General features: G+C 41.8%; 1 protein-coding gene across 1 annotated transcript in view; it reads right to left on the bottom strand.

Annotated features, from left to right (window-relative positions):
• The window catches only part of LAMC2 (laminin subunit gamma 2), a 58,724-nt gene extending 52,945 nt beyond the window's left edge, over nt 1-5,779 (bottom strand). Inside the window, exons 1-2 of the mRNA XM_082615440.1 lie at nt 5,706-5,779; nt 5,336-5,553 (exon numbers count right to left, since the gene is read on the bottom strand). Coding sequence (XP_082471566.1) covers nt 5,336-5,414 — 79 coding nt within the window. The 5' untranslated portion in view covers nt 5,415-5,553; nt 5,706-5,779. The remainder of the gene's footprint in view (nt 1-5,335; nt 5,554-5,705) is intronic.
• Nucleotides 5,780-17,596: the final 11,817 nt, after the last annotated feature.

The raw sequence follows: 17,596 nt of genomic DNA on the forward strand, positions 1-17,596 counted from the left end.
GGTTTTAACCTGCTGTTTGCTGACATTTTTAAAGGAAAGGCCACTCTATTGACTCACACAAATAGAGATGGCTGAACAGATGTCCCATCTAGAAGCATAAGGGATGTTCTTATAATACATCAAGATTCCATCAGTTCTGAAAATTGATTTAAATGAAAATTCTTTAAAAGAATGAGAAATAAGCCAAGGGAATATCTTGTTAAAGAAAATTAAACTAGCAGTTGAAATCTGATCCTGTTATTAACTGCCTGGCTCTGGTCAAGGCAATCATTTTCCTGTGCCTCAATTTTCCAGTCTATAAATGAGGGTCATACATGCCGGAGCTCAGCTCTGTTATAACCAACCATGAGAATCTGGACAGTTGCTTTGCCTCTCTGAGAGTCATTTTCCTTAACTATAAAAGTAGAAGCTCCTGTAGAGAACCCTTAAGGGCCATTCTCATTTAGTTCCATGATGCTGTAGTAAGAGAAGAAAGTGGTGAAACATGCAAAACTTTTTGTAAGAAATACCCCATATAAGTGCAGCTGAAGATTTCATCATTTTTCTAATGTTTAAGTTAGTGTGGGAAATTATTTGGTTGCCATTTAATTTTTTTTTTTAGAATATGAGTATCCATATTCACACAGTGAATTAAAAATAAAACCTGGAAAAGAAACAGTTGGGTTTCTGTAAGTGGTCGACAAGCCTGAAGAAGTCCAGGATATGTGTACATTTGCCCAATTGATCTCCACCTTCCTCTGGTACTGCAGAAGTCCTCACATGATCAATGTTAGAGAAAAAAACAGTCTTTTCTTCTTTCACGACATAAGGAAGCACATGTTAGTTGGGGAGGCACATATACAGACATACAGTCACCCAGAGACACAGAAGAGACTCAGCTTTTGGCTTTGGGCGTGATTCAAATATTACATCATGTACCTGGGGGTTATATTAGAACACAGCTCAGTGATGATTCAGTAATCTGCTAGATCTAATTTGTGACTAAATTAGAGTATTCCAGAATCTAGGGAGCTCCTATTTCTACACTGGTCTGTAACAGATGGTTCAAGTCTTGTCCTTGCAAATTTCTCTAGGAAAAAAAATGTCAGTATAGTTGAGCCACTAAGAACTTAAATGGGAAAAATATTCCCAGGATGGCCTCAACATCTTAATTTCATGCTCCTGACTTTCCCATAAACACTGATCACAAATTAACATTCATCCTCAGCTTCTTGGATCAGTGGAGCTAAACCAGTGGCTGCCCCCAGTTCAGGGTACTCAGAATTTAAGCTTACATAGGAATCTCCAGCTTACACTCCAACCCAATTCTATACTCCCATTTACTATACATACTAGAATATAAGGTGACTATAAGGCCATATTTAAGTCTTTTCAAAATCTCTCATATTACATGAGAGCAGTTAGTTTTACAATACTTTTTTTTTTTTTTTTTTTTTTTTTGCGGTATGCGGGCCTCTCACTTTTGCGGCCTCTCCCGTTGCGGAGCACAGGCTCCGGACTCGCAGGCTCAGCGGCCATGGCTCACGGGCCCATCCACTCCGCGGCATGTGGGATCTTCCTGGACCGGGGCACGAACCCATGTCCCCTGCATCGGCAGGCGGACTCTCAACCACTGCGCCACCAGGGAAGCCCTCTCCTCTTTCTTGATTCTCCTCTAGCCTCAGTGGCCCTTCCTCCTGTTCTCCTTCTCTGTTCTTCCATCTCCTTGTTAAGTGTTGAGGTTTCTTTTGCTTCTTTGTCCCGGGTAGTCTCATCTATTGTCGAGGCTTTGTTTCCCACCTTTGGGCTCCCAACTTTATATTGTTTGAATTTCTTCTAAATTTCAAAATCATAGCTCCAGCTGTTCACTGGACACCCCCACTTGCATCTCAAATATAACAGATCCCCACAGAAACTCACTTCCTTCACTTCATCCATTGCCCAGCCTCGCTCCCAAATCTGATCATCTCTTATAGTCCTCATTTCCTTTAACGGCATCACTGTCTAACCAACTACACAAGCCCGAAGGCTTGGACCCATCTTGGACTCTTCCTCATTTCTCAAAATTTTCCCTTACTATTATCCCTAATACACGCACACACTCATTGGATCACCAAATTCTTCCAATTTTACCTTCTAAAAGTCTCTGTGATCTGTTTCCTCTTTACTATTCCACCACCATGAGGTAAGCCCTCATCACCTCTCATTTGGATTATTGCAATGGCTGTTTGTTTGCCTCTCCTAGCTCAACTCCATCCTCTAAGCCCTTAAGTGAGTGATCTTTTAAACATGAATCTGACCACACCCACCCCACTTACAAAACATCTGCAACCGCAACTCTTCTTTGCTTACAGGGTACCAACCTAATGGCACAGACTGGTACATGAGGCTCTTCACAACCAGATTCTTGGCTACATTTCTAGTCTCATTCCTGTTCTAGTCTCATTCCTATCTCCCTTCTCCAGTCGCACCTCTCCAAGTGAACTATGATCCAGACCATTGGAGCTACACCCACATTCACACCAACTGGGAGCCCCTGAAGGGGAGTCTCTATCTTTCTTAACGACCTCTAAGCATCTGAGTTCACTATATCAGACTTTGGCATCAGACTTTTTTTTTAAATTAATTTATTTTATTTATTCATTTTTGGCTGAATTGGGTCTTTGTTGCTGCGCGTGGGCTTTCTCTAGTTGCGGCTAGCGGGGGCTACTCTTCATTGTGGTGCACGGGCTTCTCATTGTGGTGGCTTCTGTTGTTGTGGAGCACAGGCTCTAGGAGTGTGGGCTTCAGTAGTTGTGGCACGTGGGCTCAGTAGTTGTGGTGCGCTGGCTCAGTAGTTGAGGCGCGCGGGCTCTGGAGCGCAGGCTCAGTAGTTGTGGTGCACGGGCTTAATTGCTCTGTGGCATGTGGGATCGTCCCAGACCAGGGCTTGAACCCGTGTCCCCTGCATTGGCAGGCGGATTCTTAACCACTGCGCCACCAGGGAAGCCCAGCATCAGACCTTTTGAAGGAAACGTGGTTCTAGGCATCTTAAGGCACTTTACAGTAACATCTCATCCTTTCAACAGACCTGTAAGGATACATAGCACTATTGCCTCCACTTAACAGGCAAAGAACAGACTCCAAGCAGCTGAGGAACCTGAACGGTTACGAATAAGGGACTAGTAAGTGAATCAGCCAAATTTTGAAGCCAGGTCAGGCTGACTCTAAAACCTGTGCTTTAGCTGAGACCAACTCTGATTATATCTAACACCATAATTTCACCTGCAAGGGAACACCCAGGAAGCAATATCACTGCTTTAGGCTCGCAGAGGTGCACAGATGCAGGTCACTTTGGGAGGTGGCAAGCACCATACTTTCGGTCCAACTCCTACTACATCACAGGATCCCATAAATGGGAAAGCATGTGTGCTCTAGCCTAACACAAACTTTTCACACTCTCATTGAGCCCCAAATGAAGCCCTTTGAGGAGGCAGCCTAGTATTTTAAGTGGCCTGTCTTTAAGGAAGGGGAAAGTCTGGAAATGAACCTAAACACTGCTTCTGACTTAATGATGTAGATGGAATACTCAGAGCTTGTCCATCCTTGAGAAGTTAGAGTCCAAACTCTGTCCTCCTGAGTCTGATTTTATTAAACAGTTTATTAAACAGTTATTTTATAAAACAATTCATCACCCTACATATTTGTTTCTGTTATCTAATGCTAACGCACACACATACACTCAGCTATAGTCAAAAAAGGAAAATGCTTCAATAGTTACTCATTATATAAAACATATGTAACTTGTTCCCTTATTACTTTTTTTTTTTGGTATGCGGGCCTCTCACTGTTGCAGCCTCTCCCGTTGTGGAGCACAGGCTCCGGACGCGCAGGCTCAGCGGCCATGGCTCACGGGCCCAGCCGCTCCGCGGCATGTGGGATCTTCCTGGACCGGGGCACGAACCCGTGTCCCCTGCATCAGCAGGTGGACTCTCAACCACTGCGCCACCAGGGAAGCCCCCCTTTATTGCTTTTATAATGTGGTCCCTAAAGTTCCAGTCTAAGAACCACTGGATCAAGTGCCAGATGTGTCTCTGCCAGTAGCTGCTTATGTAGCTTTGTGCAAATCCATTTCCATATTTTCTTTTTTTAAACCAAGGAATTCTAGTATTTGATCCATAAGCAGTTCCTCTGAATTCTAATACTCAAAGACTGTTCTTACTTTTAGGATGTTTCTCACTAGGTTAAAGTTATTTATTCTGAGGGACTCTAACCCACATGATCATTTTCATAAGTGGTTTTTAAATGGTAGTCAAGGATGATGGGTTGTAACTTAATTCCAATATTATCTTAGGAAAAAAAAAAGACTATCAAATGCATTCAAACACACGCTAAAACATTCATGCCATTCAAATACAATTCAGGCAGCATCACCCAGACTGCAAAGTAATAATTGAAATATCTAAGATAATTCCATGTACCCATGAACCTAGTCTCATGTTCACACATGCACATGTGTGAAGATGGCTCTTGGACCTATTGAGATAATTATTGAAATGCCATCAGATACAAGAAGCAAAAATAAACCTGAGAATTTGGGGTAATTACACAGGCAAATATCATTGGTAAAACTAAGTGACCACTAAGTAAAACTTAAGGAAAACACCCTTTATGTGTTGTCATAGCTGACACATGCATACAGTAAACCATTGCTAGGTGCCCAGAAAGTTTTGTTTATAGGAGTTGAACTTCTCATGAAGTGACAGCCACTGGGTGCCCTAGATAAGATCGAATGACCTATGACATAGGTGCCCAATAAATGCCTGTTGAATGCATATTATGTGAAAGTACTATAAAAAGTAATGTTATGCAAAAGTAAAGCATTGTTAAGACTCTTAACTCATTTTCCATCCCAAAGAAACGGGAATTCCAGAAGGATGACTGAAGAGATTCCTTTTCAATCTTTGTGGGGTTCACAGTCACAGAAAGCATTCTCACCAGAATCCCATCAGTAAAAACACACATTGGGAATAGAATTTATATACCAACATGTTTTGCTATTACTGATCAAACAGAAGCCCTTTGATCAAAAAAGCAATCAAGAAGGAACAATTTTAAAGCAAGGAAAACCCTGGTTTGGCACGACCTATTGGCTTCATATTTTAAAAATCAGACAGCTTTATAAAGTATCAGTAAATAATATATAATATTATTGTAAACAAATCTCTGGAGGAGCCCCAGATGGGGCAGGAGGAGGGAGCTCTAAAGAGGTTCTCACAAAGTGGGGCTCCTCGGAGGTGCGTTCAGCTGTCACGGTCTGCAGGGAAAGGCCAGTTTCCAGCCCAGGGCTGCGCCGTTCCTCCTGGAAGGGGCTCACCTGGCGTCCTGGAGTTGGCCCGGGCTGCAGGCAGGAGGAGCGAGAAGCAGAGGCAGCAGCTGAGCCAGAGCGCAGGCATGGCCGGGCCGGGCCGCGCAGTCAGCCGCTGCAGGGGTGCTGCCCTGCGCCTCGCGGCTGGGAGCTTTCGCTCTGCGCTCTGCTGTGCCTTCCTTTTCCTTGATCAGGTGGTTTTATCGACTCTTCTACCTGACTCAGTCCTGACAGGAAGAGAGTGTGTGTTTCAGGGTGTGACTCACCTGTGAATAAGGAGGACCCAGCCCTCGGGAAGCAAACACACAGCACACACGGAGCTGTAAAAGCGCTCTCCCCAGCTGCCAGGCTCCCCCCTCGCCGCAAGAAGAGTGCACACCTGGCCTGGGCCAAGGGTGTGGTGCAGAGGCTTCGGCCCAGGGATCCTTCTGGAGGAATGTGCCAGATCCCCCTGAGCCCTCCTTCTCTCCCAGGGTGGTCCAGGGCAGAATTCGGAGGTAGCTAGCAGCCTGCTCCTTCCTCAAACTGGGAGGCCCAGTCTCATGAGTGCAAACTCAGAAATAAGTCAGCAGCTGTGATCAGCTCTGGTCTGAAAGACATCAAGGAAAACAGGCCACTCCAACAGTCACAACAGGGTCCCCTTTACCCTCCAGCCTAGGCTCAACCTCTCTCTGAAATACAGTAGCCCTACCCCAGCCTATCCACCCTGGTGACACCTCATTCTATGCCTCACCATCACCTGGCTGGACCAAGGTTCCTCTCCTGGGTCCCCATAACCTCTTGATCACCAGGCCTAGTAACTCATTAAGTCATCTGTTGACTGGTGGGCCTCCCACCAGTCTGTACTAGGCTAGGTACCATTCTGTATCACTAACAACTAGTATGGTATCCAGCATGCACTTGGTGCTCAGTTAGTGTTCTGTTGGATTGAATAAGAAAGAGGATCCAGATTTTATATTCTTTTTACATCATAGAGCATATTTCTCATGCCATTCTCTATGGGCCCTTTAGAAAATATCTGCAGAGTCCAACTGTGGGTAGCATCCAAGTCCATTGTCCTAGGTGAGTAAGAAACTGTAAGTGGGGCCTCCCTGGTGGCGCAGTGGTTGGGAGTCCGCCTGCCGATGCAGGGGATACGGGTTCGTGCCCCGGTCTGGGAGGATCCCATATGCCGCGGAGCGGCTGGGCCCGTGAGCCATGGCCGCTGGGCCTGTGCGTCCGGAGCCTGTGCTCCGCAACGGGAGAGGCCACAACAGTGAGAGGCCCGCGTACAGCAAAAAAAAAAAAAAAAAAAAAAAAAAAAAAGAAACTGTAAGTGGTGTATCCTACATTGTCCCTTTCCCTAGGGAGGCTGGTGGCACTAATTCAAAGAGGTGGCTGCCAAGCAGAAAGCTTTGGTTCCTCCTAGAGATTTTTAAATTGCCAGAGGTATTATATATATATATATATATATATATATATATATATATATATATATATACACACACAGTCTGTCCAAAACAATCACCCCTACTGTTCACCATCAAGGCCTGCAAAGATCCCCAATAAACTATTGTTCACTGACTAAATAAATGAATGGGTGTTCTCTAGATAGTTCCATACATGATAACAACATAAGGCAACAAACAATGCAAAATAGTACATGATTAAGTGTCAAAGGGTATAAGATTTCAGTCGGTGCATGTAATCAAGGCCAGGTTGGGCTGCCTGGACAGCTTTGGCTTTGTACAGAACATGGAGAATGAACCAGGTGTTCAGGAATACCTGGGATCTGAATACAGCACCAAGGACCCATAGGAGTGAGGTAGATTACTGCAAACTGGCCAACACCTACTCTAAAAACAAATCTCCATCAATAAAAAATGAGGACTAGAAAGGAAGCTCCAATTTTCTAATCCCAAGCTTGATTTTCTTTTATTCTGTCCATGATTCAAAAAAATATTCTTCTCTCCCCAAACTCATTGTGTCTGATTACTGCTGAAGTTTCAGGTCACAGAGACCAGGTATTTAGAATTTTCCCTTCTAGTATGTGGTGCATTGTAGAGGCTGAAATCATGTCCCTGAGTTGTCTGTTCCTCGTACGCCTACCCATCAGTGATGGGCAATGCCCCCCAGCCCTGCAGGAACAAGGAGCAGATCCCTGCAAAGTAACGTCTTGAAGGTAATTTCATTTTAGTACAGATTACTATAGTTTATTATATTTCAAAAGTTGGAGCAGGGCTTCCCTGGTGGCACAGTGGTTGAGAGTCCGCCTGCCGATGCAGGGGACACGGGTTCGTGCCCCAGTCCAGGAAGATCCCACATGCCGCGGAGCAGCTGGGCCCGTGAGCCATGGCTGCTGATCCTGTGCATCCGGAGCCTGTGCTCCACAACGGGAGAGGCCACAACAGTGAGAGGCCCGCGTAAAAAAAAAAAAAAAAGTTGGAGTAGATAATTTCCAGCTACCATCATTTTTGGAGAGTAATAATAATAGCTAAAAAATATACAGTACCTATTTGCCATCACTGTTGTAAATCTTTTATACATAACCCTTCAGTCTTCAAAACAATGCTATGAAACAGATGTACTATTAATTTCCCCATTTCACAGATGAGAAAAAGAAAGATGCATGGAAAGACATGGAAAGATCAGCAACATGCTCGAGGTCACACTGCTTGTAAATGGCAAAACCAAGGTTCAAAATCAGGCAATCTAGTTTCAAGTCCATAAGCTCTTTGTTAGGTCAGATTAAAAAGCACCATAAAAGGGAATTCCCTGGAGGTCCAGTGGTTAGGACTCCGTGCTCTCACTGCCGAGGGCCTGGGTTCAATCCCTGGTTGGGGAACTAAGATCCCACAAGCCAAAGGGTTTGGCCTAAATAAATAAATAAATATATATGCCCCCCCCCGCCCCCGCAAAAAAAAGCGCCATGGATATTTCCCTCTGCCATGCAGTCTGATTAAAAGAAAAAAAAAAAGAAGCACCAAAAAAAAGACAAATTCACAATATTGAATGAATTCAATATGTAGTCAATGGTTATTTATCAACATCTCTGTTATAACCCCACCAAGCTGTGGACTCTTGGCCCACATCAGTAAAGCTAAGTCACAATGAACTTTGAACAAATACTTCTGATTTTCCTAACATGTTAGTTCTGCAAGGAGCCCCAGGGGTCATCGACCTGGGGTAGAAAACAGGCAGCAGGCCCCTGGATACCAGGCCAATAGTAGCCTCTTTTATATGAACAGAGTGCTCCAGTGTTTCTCAGTTCCTACCTCCTCTCCTTGCCTTATTCTGGGCCTCTTCACACATCTGAACAACCTGTCTGGCTCAGGCTTGCAACCTCTGCTCTGGCTTGATTTCCTACCTCCCTCAGGGACAGTATCAACTCCCTTTGCCAATCTGAACATTTCGCTAGTGCATTGCTGTGGTTAAGAATGCTCTAGAGGTCAAAAGTCAAGGCTCTGGAGCTGATAGATTCCCAGAGCCAAATCCTGGCTGCTTCATCCCTCATCAGGGCAGGTTATTTAGTTTTCTCTATGCCTCAGTTTCTTCACCTGTAAAATGGCAATAATAATAGAACACTTACCTAGTAGATTTGTTGGGAAAATTAAATGAGTTAATGACCTATATAGTGCTTAGAGCAGCACCAGGCATATAATATGCATTATACAAGTAAGCTATAATAATAATACTAGTAATAATAATAATAACAGTTGTTGCTATTATTATCACTAAGCACCATCAGTTTTTCCTTGTTATAATTGCTAACAAATATCATAGAGAAAGATGGGATTTTTTTTTTTTTTGCTTTAACCCTTCTACTAATTGATTATTCCATCAGAATTTTAAACGTCTGTGAAACACTTGGTCTAATCCAGGTTCATGTCCTGATTACAAACATTTACTCAGAAGTTAATTAATTTGTATTTTTGCTACACATCTGGAAATTTCCTTCACGTTCAGATTCACCTGCCTAATGTTTCAAAAGTTTTCCATTTAGAACTTCATTTTAAGTAAGTCATGGGTAGGGGTGGGGATGGAATATTATATTTCAGAGAAAATATAAAGGTAAGATGGATTTGAATATATCCTTATGATTAACTTCAATAAACACATGCTTTTCAAAAAGGCAAGAAAGGGCTTCCCTGGTGGCACAGTGGTTGAGAATCTACCTGCTAATGCAGGGGACACAGGTTCGAGCCCTGGTCTGGGAGGATCCCACATGGCGTGGAGCAACTAGGCCCGTGAACCACAACTGCTGAGCCTGCACGTCTGGAGCCTGTGCTCCGCAACAAGAGAGGCCACCATAGTGAGAGGCCCGCTCACTGCGATGAAGAGTGGCCCCCGCTTGCCACAATTAGAGAAAGCCCTCGCACAGAAACGAAGACGCAACACAGCAAAAATAAATAAATTAATTAATAAACTCCTACCCCCAACATCTTCTTTTTTGTGTGTGTGGTACACGGGCCTCTCACTGTTGTGGCCTCTCCCGTTGCGGAGCACAGGCTCCAGACGCGCAGGCTCAGCGGCCATGGCTCACAGGCCCAGCCACTGTGCTGCATGTGGGATCTTCCCAGACCGGGGCACGAACCGGTGTCCCCTGCATCTGCAGGTGGACTCTCAACCACTACGCCACCAGGGAAGTCCCCAACATCTTCTTTAAAAAAACAAACAAAAAAACGCATACGCCCTTTTTGGAAAAAAAAAAAAAAAAAAAAAAAAGGCAACAAAAATCTATTTGCTTTTCCATATGACCCAAATAAATCTTTTTTTTTCAGATTCAGACAAAAATCAGTCAATTTTATGTTATGTGTATTTTTACACAAAAAAAGTAAAAAAAAAATCTTGATACTATTCATCAATAAAAAGGAATGATCTACTGATACTTACAGAACATGAATATATTTCAACGCATTGTGCTAAGTGAAAGAAGCCAGACACAAAAGACCAGATTCTATATGATTCCATCTATATGAAATTCTAGAAGAGGTAAAACTACAAGGAAAAAAACAGATCAGTGGTTACCAGGAGTAGGGAACTGACAGCAATGCGGTGTGAGGATAATTTTGAGGGCATGAAGGAAATATTCTGAAATATGAATGTGGTCAAAAGTAATCAAATTGTACGCTTAAAACAGGTAAAATTGATTGTCTATAAATTATACCTCAATAAAACTAGTATTAAAAAATAAGAGAGGGCTTCCCTGGTGGCGCAGTGGTTGAGAGTCCGCCTGCCCATGCAGGGGATAAGGGTTCGTGCCCCGGTCTGGGAAGATCCCACATGCCGCGGAGCGGCTGGGCCCGTGAGCCTTGGCCGCTGAGCCTGAGCGTCTGGAGCCTGTGCTCCACAACGGGAGAGGCCACAACAGTGAGAGGCCCGAATACTGCAAAAAAATAATAATAAATAAAAAATAATAATAAAATAAGAGAAAATCTCAGGACTTCCCTGGTGGCACTGTAGTTAAGAATCCGCCTGACAATTCAGGGGACATGGGTTTAAGCCCGGTCCGGGGAGATCCCACATGCCACGGAGCAACTAAGCCCGTGCGCCACAACTACTGAAACCCGTGCACCTAGAGCCCATGCTCCGCAACAAGAGAAGCCACCGCAATGAGAAGCCCGCGCACCGCAACGTTCGACACAACTCGAGAAAGCCTTCGTGCAGCAAGGAAGACCCCACGTAGCCAAAAATGAATAAATAAATTTATTTTTTTTTAATCGAGAGAAAAATCTCAAAAACAGCTATTTTATAATTAAGACAATACTTTAATTCAAATGTGCAAACTCAAGCGCAGAACTAGAAACACATCAGTGACTGCATAAATTGTGACAAGCCAGAGCACAGATTCCAGACCCGACGTCTTGCTGTTTCTATTAAGCTCCAAAGAGCTTCGAGCGGAAAGCCATCTCAGGCCTTCAGGCAGAAATACCACCCAAGAATTGCAGGGAGACCCCTCTTCCGTTTTTTGTTTTTGTTTTTGTTTTTTAATTTATTTTACTGAAGTGTAGTTGATTTAGGGATCCCTTTTCTGGAGGTCCGTTTCAGCAATTTACAAAAGGAAAGAGATGCCTTTCTGAAATGTTTGCTTAGGAGCATGAATTTTAAACCCACCTTGGATTTTTGTCCTAGGAAGTCAGCACTTAGAATTTCCTCTTACCTTTTCCAAAGTAGTCACATTCATCTAGAGTGTAACCCCTGGTATCAGTGGGGATAATGTTCTATGCAGAAGTTCTCTGAACAGAGATGGAAAGGTACTGGAGCATTTCCCCAGGGCATGACCAGGAAGGCTGAGGCCTTGGAAGTCCCCTTTGTCCATTGTTTCTTTTGCAGTTCCGTCATCCTCCAGGGGACTTTTTTTTTTACATGCTGTGTAAATCACCTCACAGAACTGTCATCTCTCCACCCCAACCTACCAAATAGAATTGCAAGTGACATGTTGATTTTTTGCCTTGAGTTCCATCATTACCTTAGTTAACTTTCAGAAGGAATGTCTGGCATGTCACCCGCTTTCAAACTCACTTATGATAAAAACTGAAGCACTGGCTGTTAACATGCCAGCAGGAGACAGGGGTGCTGGTCTTGATCCCAAGCCTTTAATCTCCTCAGATAGTTCTAATTACGTCAGCATTTGCATAAAATTTTTAAACGCAAAATAATGCAATCAAGAGGAAGAAAACCAACAACTCCCCCTTTGTTCTTAATTGGTAAAGGAAAATGTCCATAAATGGAAATGGTTTGGTGTTTCCTGGATCGTCTGGGTAAATTCTCTGAGGTTGGCCAGACTCCAGAAAAACAGTGTTCTCTGAAGCAAGCATCCTGGCTGAAGTGGCAAGCTTCCATCTTATGCAGAAATGTATATGGTGTTCCCACAGCTAGTTTTCAGGGAGCAGTGGAAGCCAGACCAGAGTTCAAGTAATACCTTTTACTGTAAAAAAATTTTTTTAATTTAATTTTTATTTTATATTGGAGTATAGTTGATTTACAATGTTGTGTTAGTTTCAGGTGTACAGCAAAGTGATTAAATTATATGTACATATACATATTATATATTCTTTTTCAGATTCTTTTCCACTATAGGTTATTACAAGATATTGAATATAGTCCCCTGTGCTATACAGTAGGTCCTTGTTGTTTATCTGTTTTATATAGTGGTATGTATCTCTTAATCCCAAACTCCTAATTTATCCCTCCCCCTCCCCACCTTTTACTTTTTAAGGGGAGATATTCCTTTTTCTATGGTTGGCTGGTGATGCACGTGGGACCAGGGAAGTGATGGGAAATCAACAGCTAACCACAAAGAGCAACTTCATTTGCGAATTTTTTTTTTTTTTTTTTTTGCGGTACGCGGGCCTCACACTGTTGTGGCCTCTCTCATTGCGGAGCACAGGCTCCGGACGCGCAGGCTCAGCGGCCATGGCTCACGGGCCCAGCCGCTCCACAGCATGTGGGATCTTCCCGGACCGGGGCACGACCCCGTGTCCCCTGCATCGGCAGGCGGACTCTCAACCACTGCGCCACCAGGGAAGCCCATTTGCATATTTTTTGATATAGCTATTATAGACAGAAATATTCACACCGATTATTTGTTTAACCAATATAACAAATGGAGAGGAGTGGAGAGAACAAGGACACATGCTCAAAAAAAGGCAAAATAGAAAAAAAAAAAAAAAAGCGAGGGTGAAAGATTCTGCCAGGGAACTCTAGTGGATTCAGGGGGGTGCCAGCTGTTGTGTTGTGGACAAAATTTGGTCATCCACTCAGGTGTGAAATGTCCATTAGTAGATTAAATGCCACCCTTGGTTCCTTACCCACTCTAATACGTGGGCCATAGGTATTCAGATTTGAAAGAGAGTTAAGGAGTCCACCGCAGTGAACTTCTTCCCTGGACTGCAGTGTTGGGGGTCAGGGCTGCAGGCATGACAAGATAAATCCAAAGAAGCAGGCAGCCACCTTAGATCAAAGGTCCCCACCGCTGCCTTTCAGAAGTAAGAAACAAGTTCACAAAACAATGTTTCTAAACGTGACTCAGTTTCAATCTGGAACTTTCCACCTTTAATAATTTAAAACATTAGCATTTAGAGTCTAACCCTCTGCCGTTAGATAGGAAACTTTGGATGTATTTTAAACATCTAATAAGAGTTTTGACAATTACAACTGACAGCAAAACTATACTGAATATTCTGCGGGTGCCCAGCTCAGTGCTGGAAGCCTTGCAGGGGTTTTGGATTTCATTCCTCACCACCGCCCTCTGAAGCAGGTGCTATTATTATCCTCATTTTGAGGTTACCCAGGCTCCTTCACAAATCCATGCCAATGTCTCGCTCTAGAGTTATTATTCAACTAGAGTATAAAACCAAATTAAGCCTCTCACTTGGATAAACACGCCCTTCTCCAAATTGAAAAAAAAAAAAAACTGAGTTGGATCTTCAAATAAAAATAAAATGCCTAATCTTTTTATTTATTTTTACTTTTGCTGAGGGAATTTTTTCCCAGTTTTATTGAGATAGAATTGACATACAACACTGTAAAAGTTTGAAGTGTACAACATTAATGCTTTGATTTACATGTCATGAAATGATTACAATAAGTTTAATGAACATCTATCATCTCGTACAGATGCAAAATTAAAGAAATAGAAAAAGATTTTTCTTCCTTGTGATGAGAACTCTTAGGATTTATTCTCTTAACAACTTTCATACATAACATAGAGCAGTGTTACTTATATTTATCATGTTGTACATTACATCCCTAGTACTTATTTATCTTACTACTGGGAGTTTGTATCTCTTGACTACCTTCATCCAATTCACCCTTCCCTCAGCCCCCGCCTCTGGTAACTACATATCTGATCTCTTTTTCTATGAATTTGTTTATTCGTTTGTTTGTTTTTGAAGTATAATTGACCCACCAAATGCCTAATCTTTATAAGATATACTATATTCTACAGAGTCTCTCCTCCTGCAGATAGCAATAAAGGTTTGGTTATTAGGAGTACATTTTCCTTTTCACATTACCTTTTGTAACTCTTCAGTGTATGATGACTTCGAATTCTTATGCAAAATCCTTTTACGTCATCTAATCAGGTCTTAATGGTTTTCTCTTGGTCTGATACCTTAATCCAGGTATAAGAGCTCTTTATTAAATAACTCAACTCTTGAACTCCTTAGGATAATTGGAAATTAGTTTCAGCATGGTGTAATGAGTCTGAGCAGTCCAAAAGAGCTCCAGAATTTAGTGGCTGTCTCCCTGGGGTCAGCTTTTCTACGGCCTGGTTACACAGAAATCCCCAAACATTCCTGGGTGGTTCTTTTGCAGGAAGCCTGAAGATTGGATTAGACTTCAGTTAAAAGGTAAAACTGTGAGATCACTGCAATTATGGAAAGAGCTTCAAATAATCTCAGAAAAATCTAGAGACATTCCTCGCTGACCTAAAAATTTCTCACAGCTTCAATATGTCTACTTAGATTAAATAGCAGAATTAACGCAGTGATTCAGACAACTTAAACCAAAATGACACACTTAATTCCCTGGATATTTTAGGTGAATATATTTCAGGCCTGAATTATTTGGACAATTGTTTCAATGTCCTATCTTTTATTGTATGAAGACACAGCAAAGCAAGATTTAATTGCTTTATCAAAGCTGCTAATACCTTTGCTATTTTCTTATCTCAGGGTGCTCTATTAAAGCAATCCTGGGAAGTAACTTAGAAAAACACAGCAAAAGCAGAATATGACTACTTGGTTTTGCAGCAGAATTGTTTATATGGAATTAATATATTTTACATGCCTTGGTAAACTTAGAATGGATTATACCTATGCTAAAAATTCTACACACACGCACACACACACACACACACACACACAGATATGTATTACTTGAGCTCTAGGTAGAAAATCTCCTTTTGAGTAAAATGTGTGGGCTTTTGTTTGGTTGGTTTGGTTTTTAGGTTTTAATCTTACATTCAATATTTTCTAAGAAAAGGGCAATTCCAAATCTTCTACCCTTCAGGGCCTGATGGAAAACCCATCTTCGAGTTAACTGTCCCAATATTATCTACATTCTAATCTTTCTTGTTAAAATTTTCTGAAGAATTCTTACAAATTTATAAATAAATTATATTAATAAAAATTAATTTAATGAGCTTCCTTTCAGAACCAGATCATTTCTAACCAGTCAACCACAATGTTGATTTTCCCTCAGGAACACAGACAAAGCCAAGAGTGATAACACATAAAATGCCATGCTGATTCAGGTCACTGTCCCCTCACACAGTGGACCTCACAGGAGCACCAGTGGATGTTTTGAGGGTGGGTTGCCTCCATGATTCTAACCTCAAATGTTTAGGAAAACTGTTCAAAATTTCCTAAAATTTACTTATTAGCATACTATGGAATTACCATCTGTAAATTTAACCAACTCTCTCTTTTAAATATCTATATTTTCTAGAAGTTTTTGATCTGCTATATTAAATCAACTTTCTTTTATTTTATTAAAAGGATCTCTTAATCGTTCCTGGTTTTAGTACTTTAGGATTTGCTAAACAAGAGTATATTACAGCCATTGCCCAATCCCTTATGACTTTATAAGCTTTACTGACATGTTCTTTGCTTTCCTGGATGAAAAACCCCATTTTTAGACTCATCTAGTAATCTGCTCTAGTGATGATTTTGGTTAGCTTTCTAAGGATATTTCCAAGCTTTCCCATGTATATATTGACAAAGAGAGACCAGACTGTAAAAGCACCTTACATTTGGATGCATCACAGCTTGCAAACTGGCAGCATAACAGTTTTGGATGGAGGGCCTCATGCGGGTCACCTTGTATGGTAATGGCCAGCACAAGAGCATCTGGCAGAGGAGGTATGCAGGGGTGGCGGGGATAGAGTACTAAAGTCCAGCACGGAGCTGCTCTTGCCAAGCCACATACTCTGGCACAGGCCTGCATGTAGCCAAAGGAAGGAAAACTTTTCTCTGCTTTGTCTCCCCAGAGGGGCTCCTTTTAGCCATCAGCAAGAAATGGGAACCAAAGGATTAGTCCACATGATTTCTTGATTTTGTCTTTGATATGAAGCTGGATTCAGATACCATCATTTAGTTAATCTAATTTGGATTATTTTCCCTTAAATACAATAATTAACACCAGTTTTCATTGAATTTCACATTTCACCTTCCTCTTACTCCAGTTCTTGTGAGCTTTTCCGAAAAAGTTTCTGTTCTCTGCATCAATTTGATATTTAGCATCAACCTGAGAGAATACCATCTGGAAGATTAAACCATGTATTATGTCTTCCAGGTAATTTACAGTCATTTCAGAAAACATTGTTTACCACACCAATCTTTGGAGGATATTGCCTTTAGCACATTTTCCTCCATCCAAAGAACTGCCCTTTCTTCTCTCTAAGTTTCCTGTGTATAACAAAACATTGTCTCTGGTTCTAGGGTAATGAAAGTTTTAAAATAATTTCTGGTGTGGAATTTTAGTAACTTTTTTGAACATCCAAACAACAACTGTTGTTTCTATCTTGTCTTGAAACTCATTTGTGTTCCCAAAGAGCCATTCTAGTGTGATCAGATGTTTTTTCCCCAGAATCCATGCTTCCCTTTCCAGAGTAATTTGCTTGCCTACCTTTATTAAAGATTTCATCAGCTTGACTCCCCTACCTGTACTTTCTAAGGTGGTGCTGTCCAGTGGAAATTTCTGCAATGGTCAAAATGTTCTGTATGTGAATTTTCTAACAAGGTAACCACTAGTCACATGTGTCTATTGAGCATTTTACACATGGCTAGTGCAAATGAGGGGCTAATTTTTTTCATTAATTTTATTTAAATTTAAATAGCCACATGTGGCTAGTGGCTACCATACTGCATACACAGCACAGGTCCAAGACCTTCTCTGACATCTTTTTATAAATGGATGTCTCACTAAACCTCTCCTTCACAGTGGTCACTTCTAACTAAGTGTTGTCTCTGTGGTCAGTAGTCCCATAATTTGAGTTCTTGCAAAATCAGTGAGTGTATAGGATCACTTCTGATGGAAAAAAAAAAATTCTTTGAAAGTAAATACTTAGTAATTTGTTGTTTGACTATTAAAATTTTACCCAGCAGAAATTGTCTTATGTGTTACCTAAACTTTTCTAACCTTACATTTCTACTGGCAAATATCACTTTTATATTAATAAAATCCTATAAACCAGATGCCTGGAAATGGGGTATAGGTTTCATGCTCATTTAGTTTTGCCTTCTTGAGTCTAAAGTTTGGAAAGTTGCACATATTTTTGTTTTCACG

Source organism: Mesoplodon mirus, assembly GCF_964341445.2.
Source record: "Mesoplodon mirus genome assembly, chromosome: 3".
In the NCBI taxonomy this organism is placed as follows: domain Eukaryota; kingdom Metazoa; phylum Chordata; class Mammalia; order Artiodactyla; family Ziphiidae; genus Mesoplodon; species Mesoplodon mirus.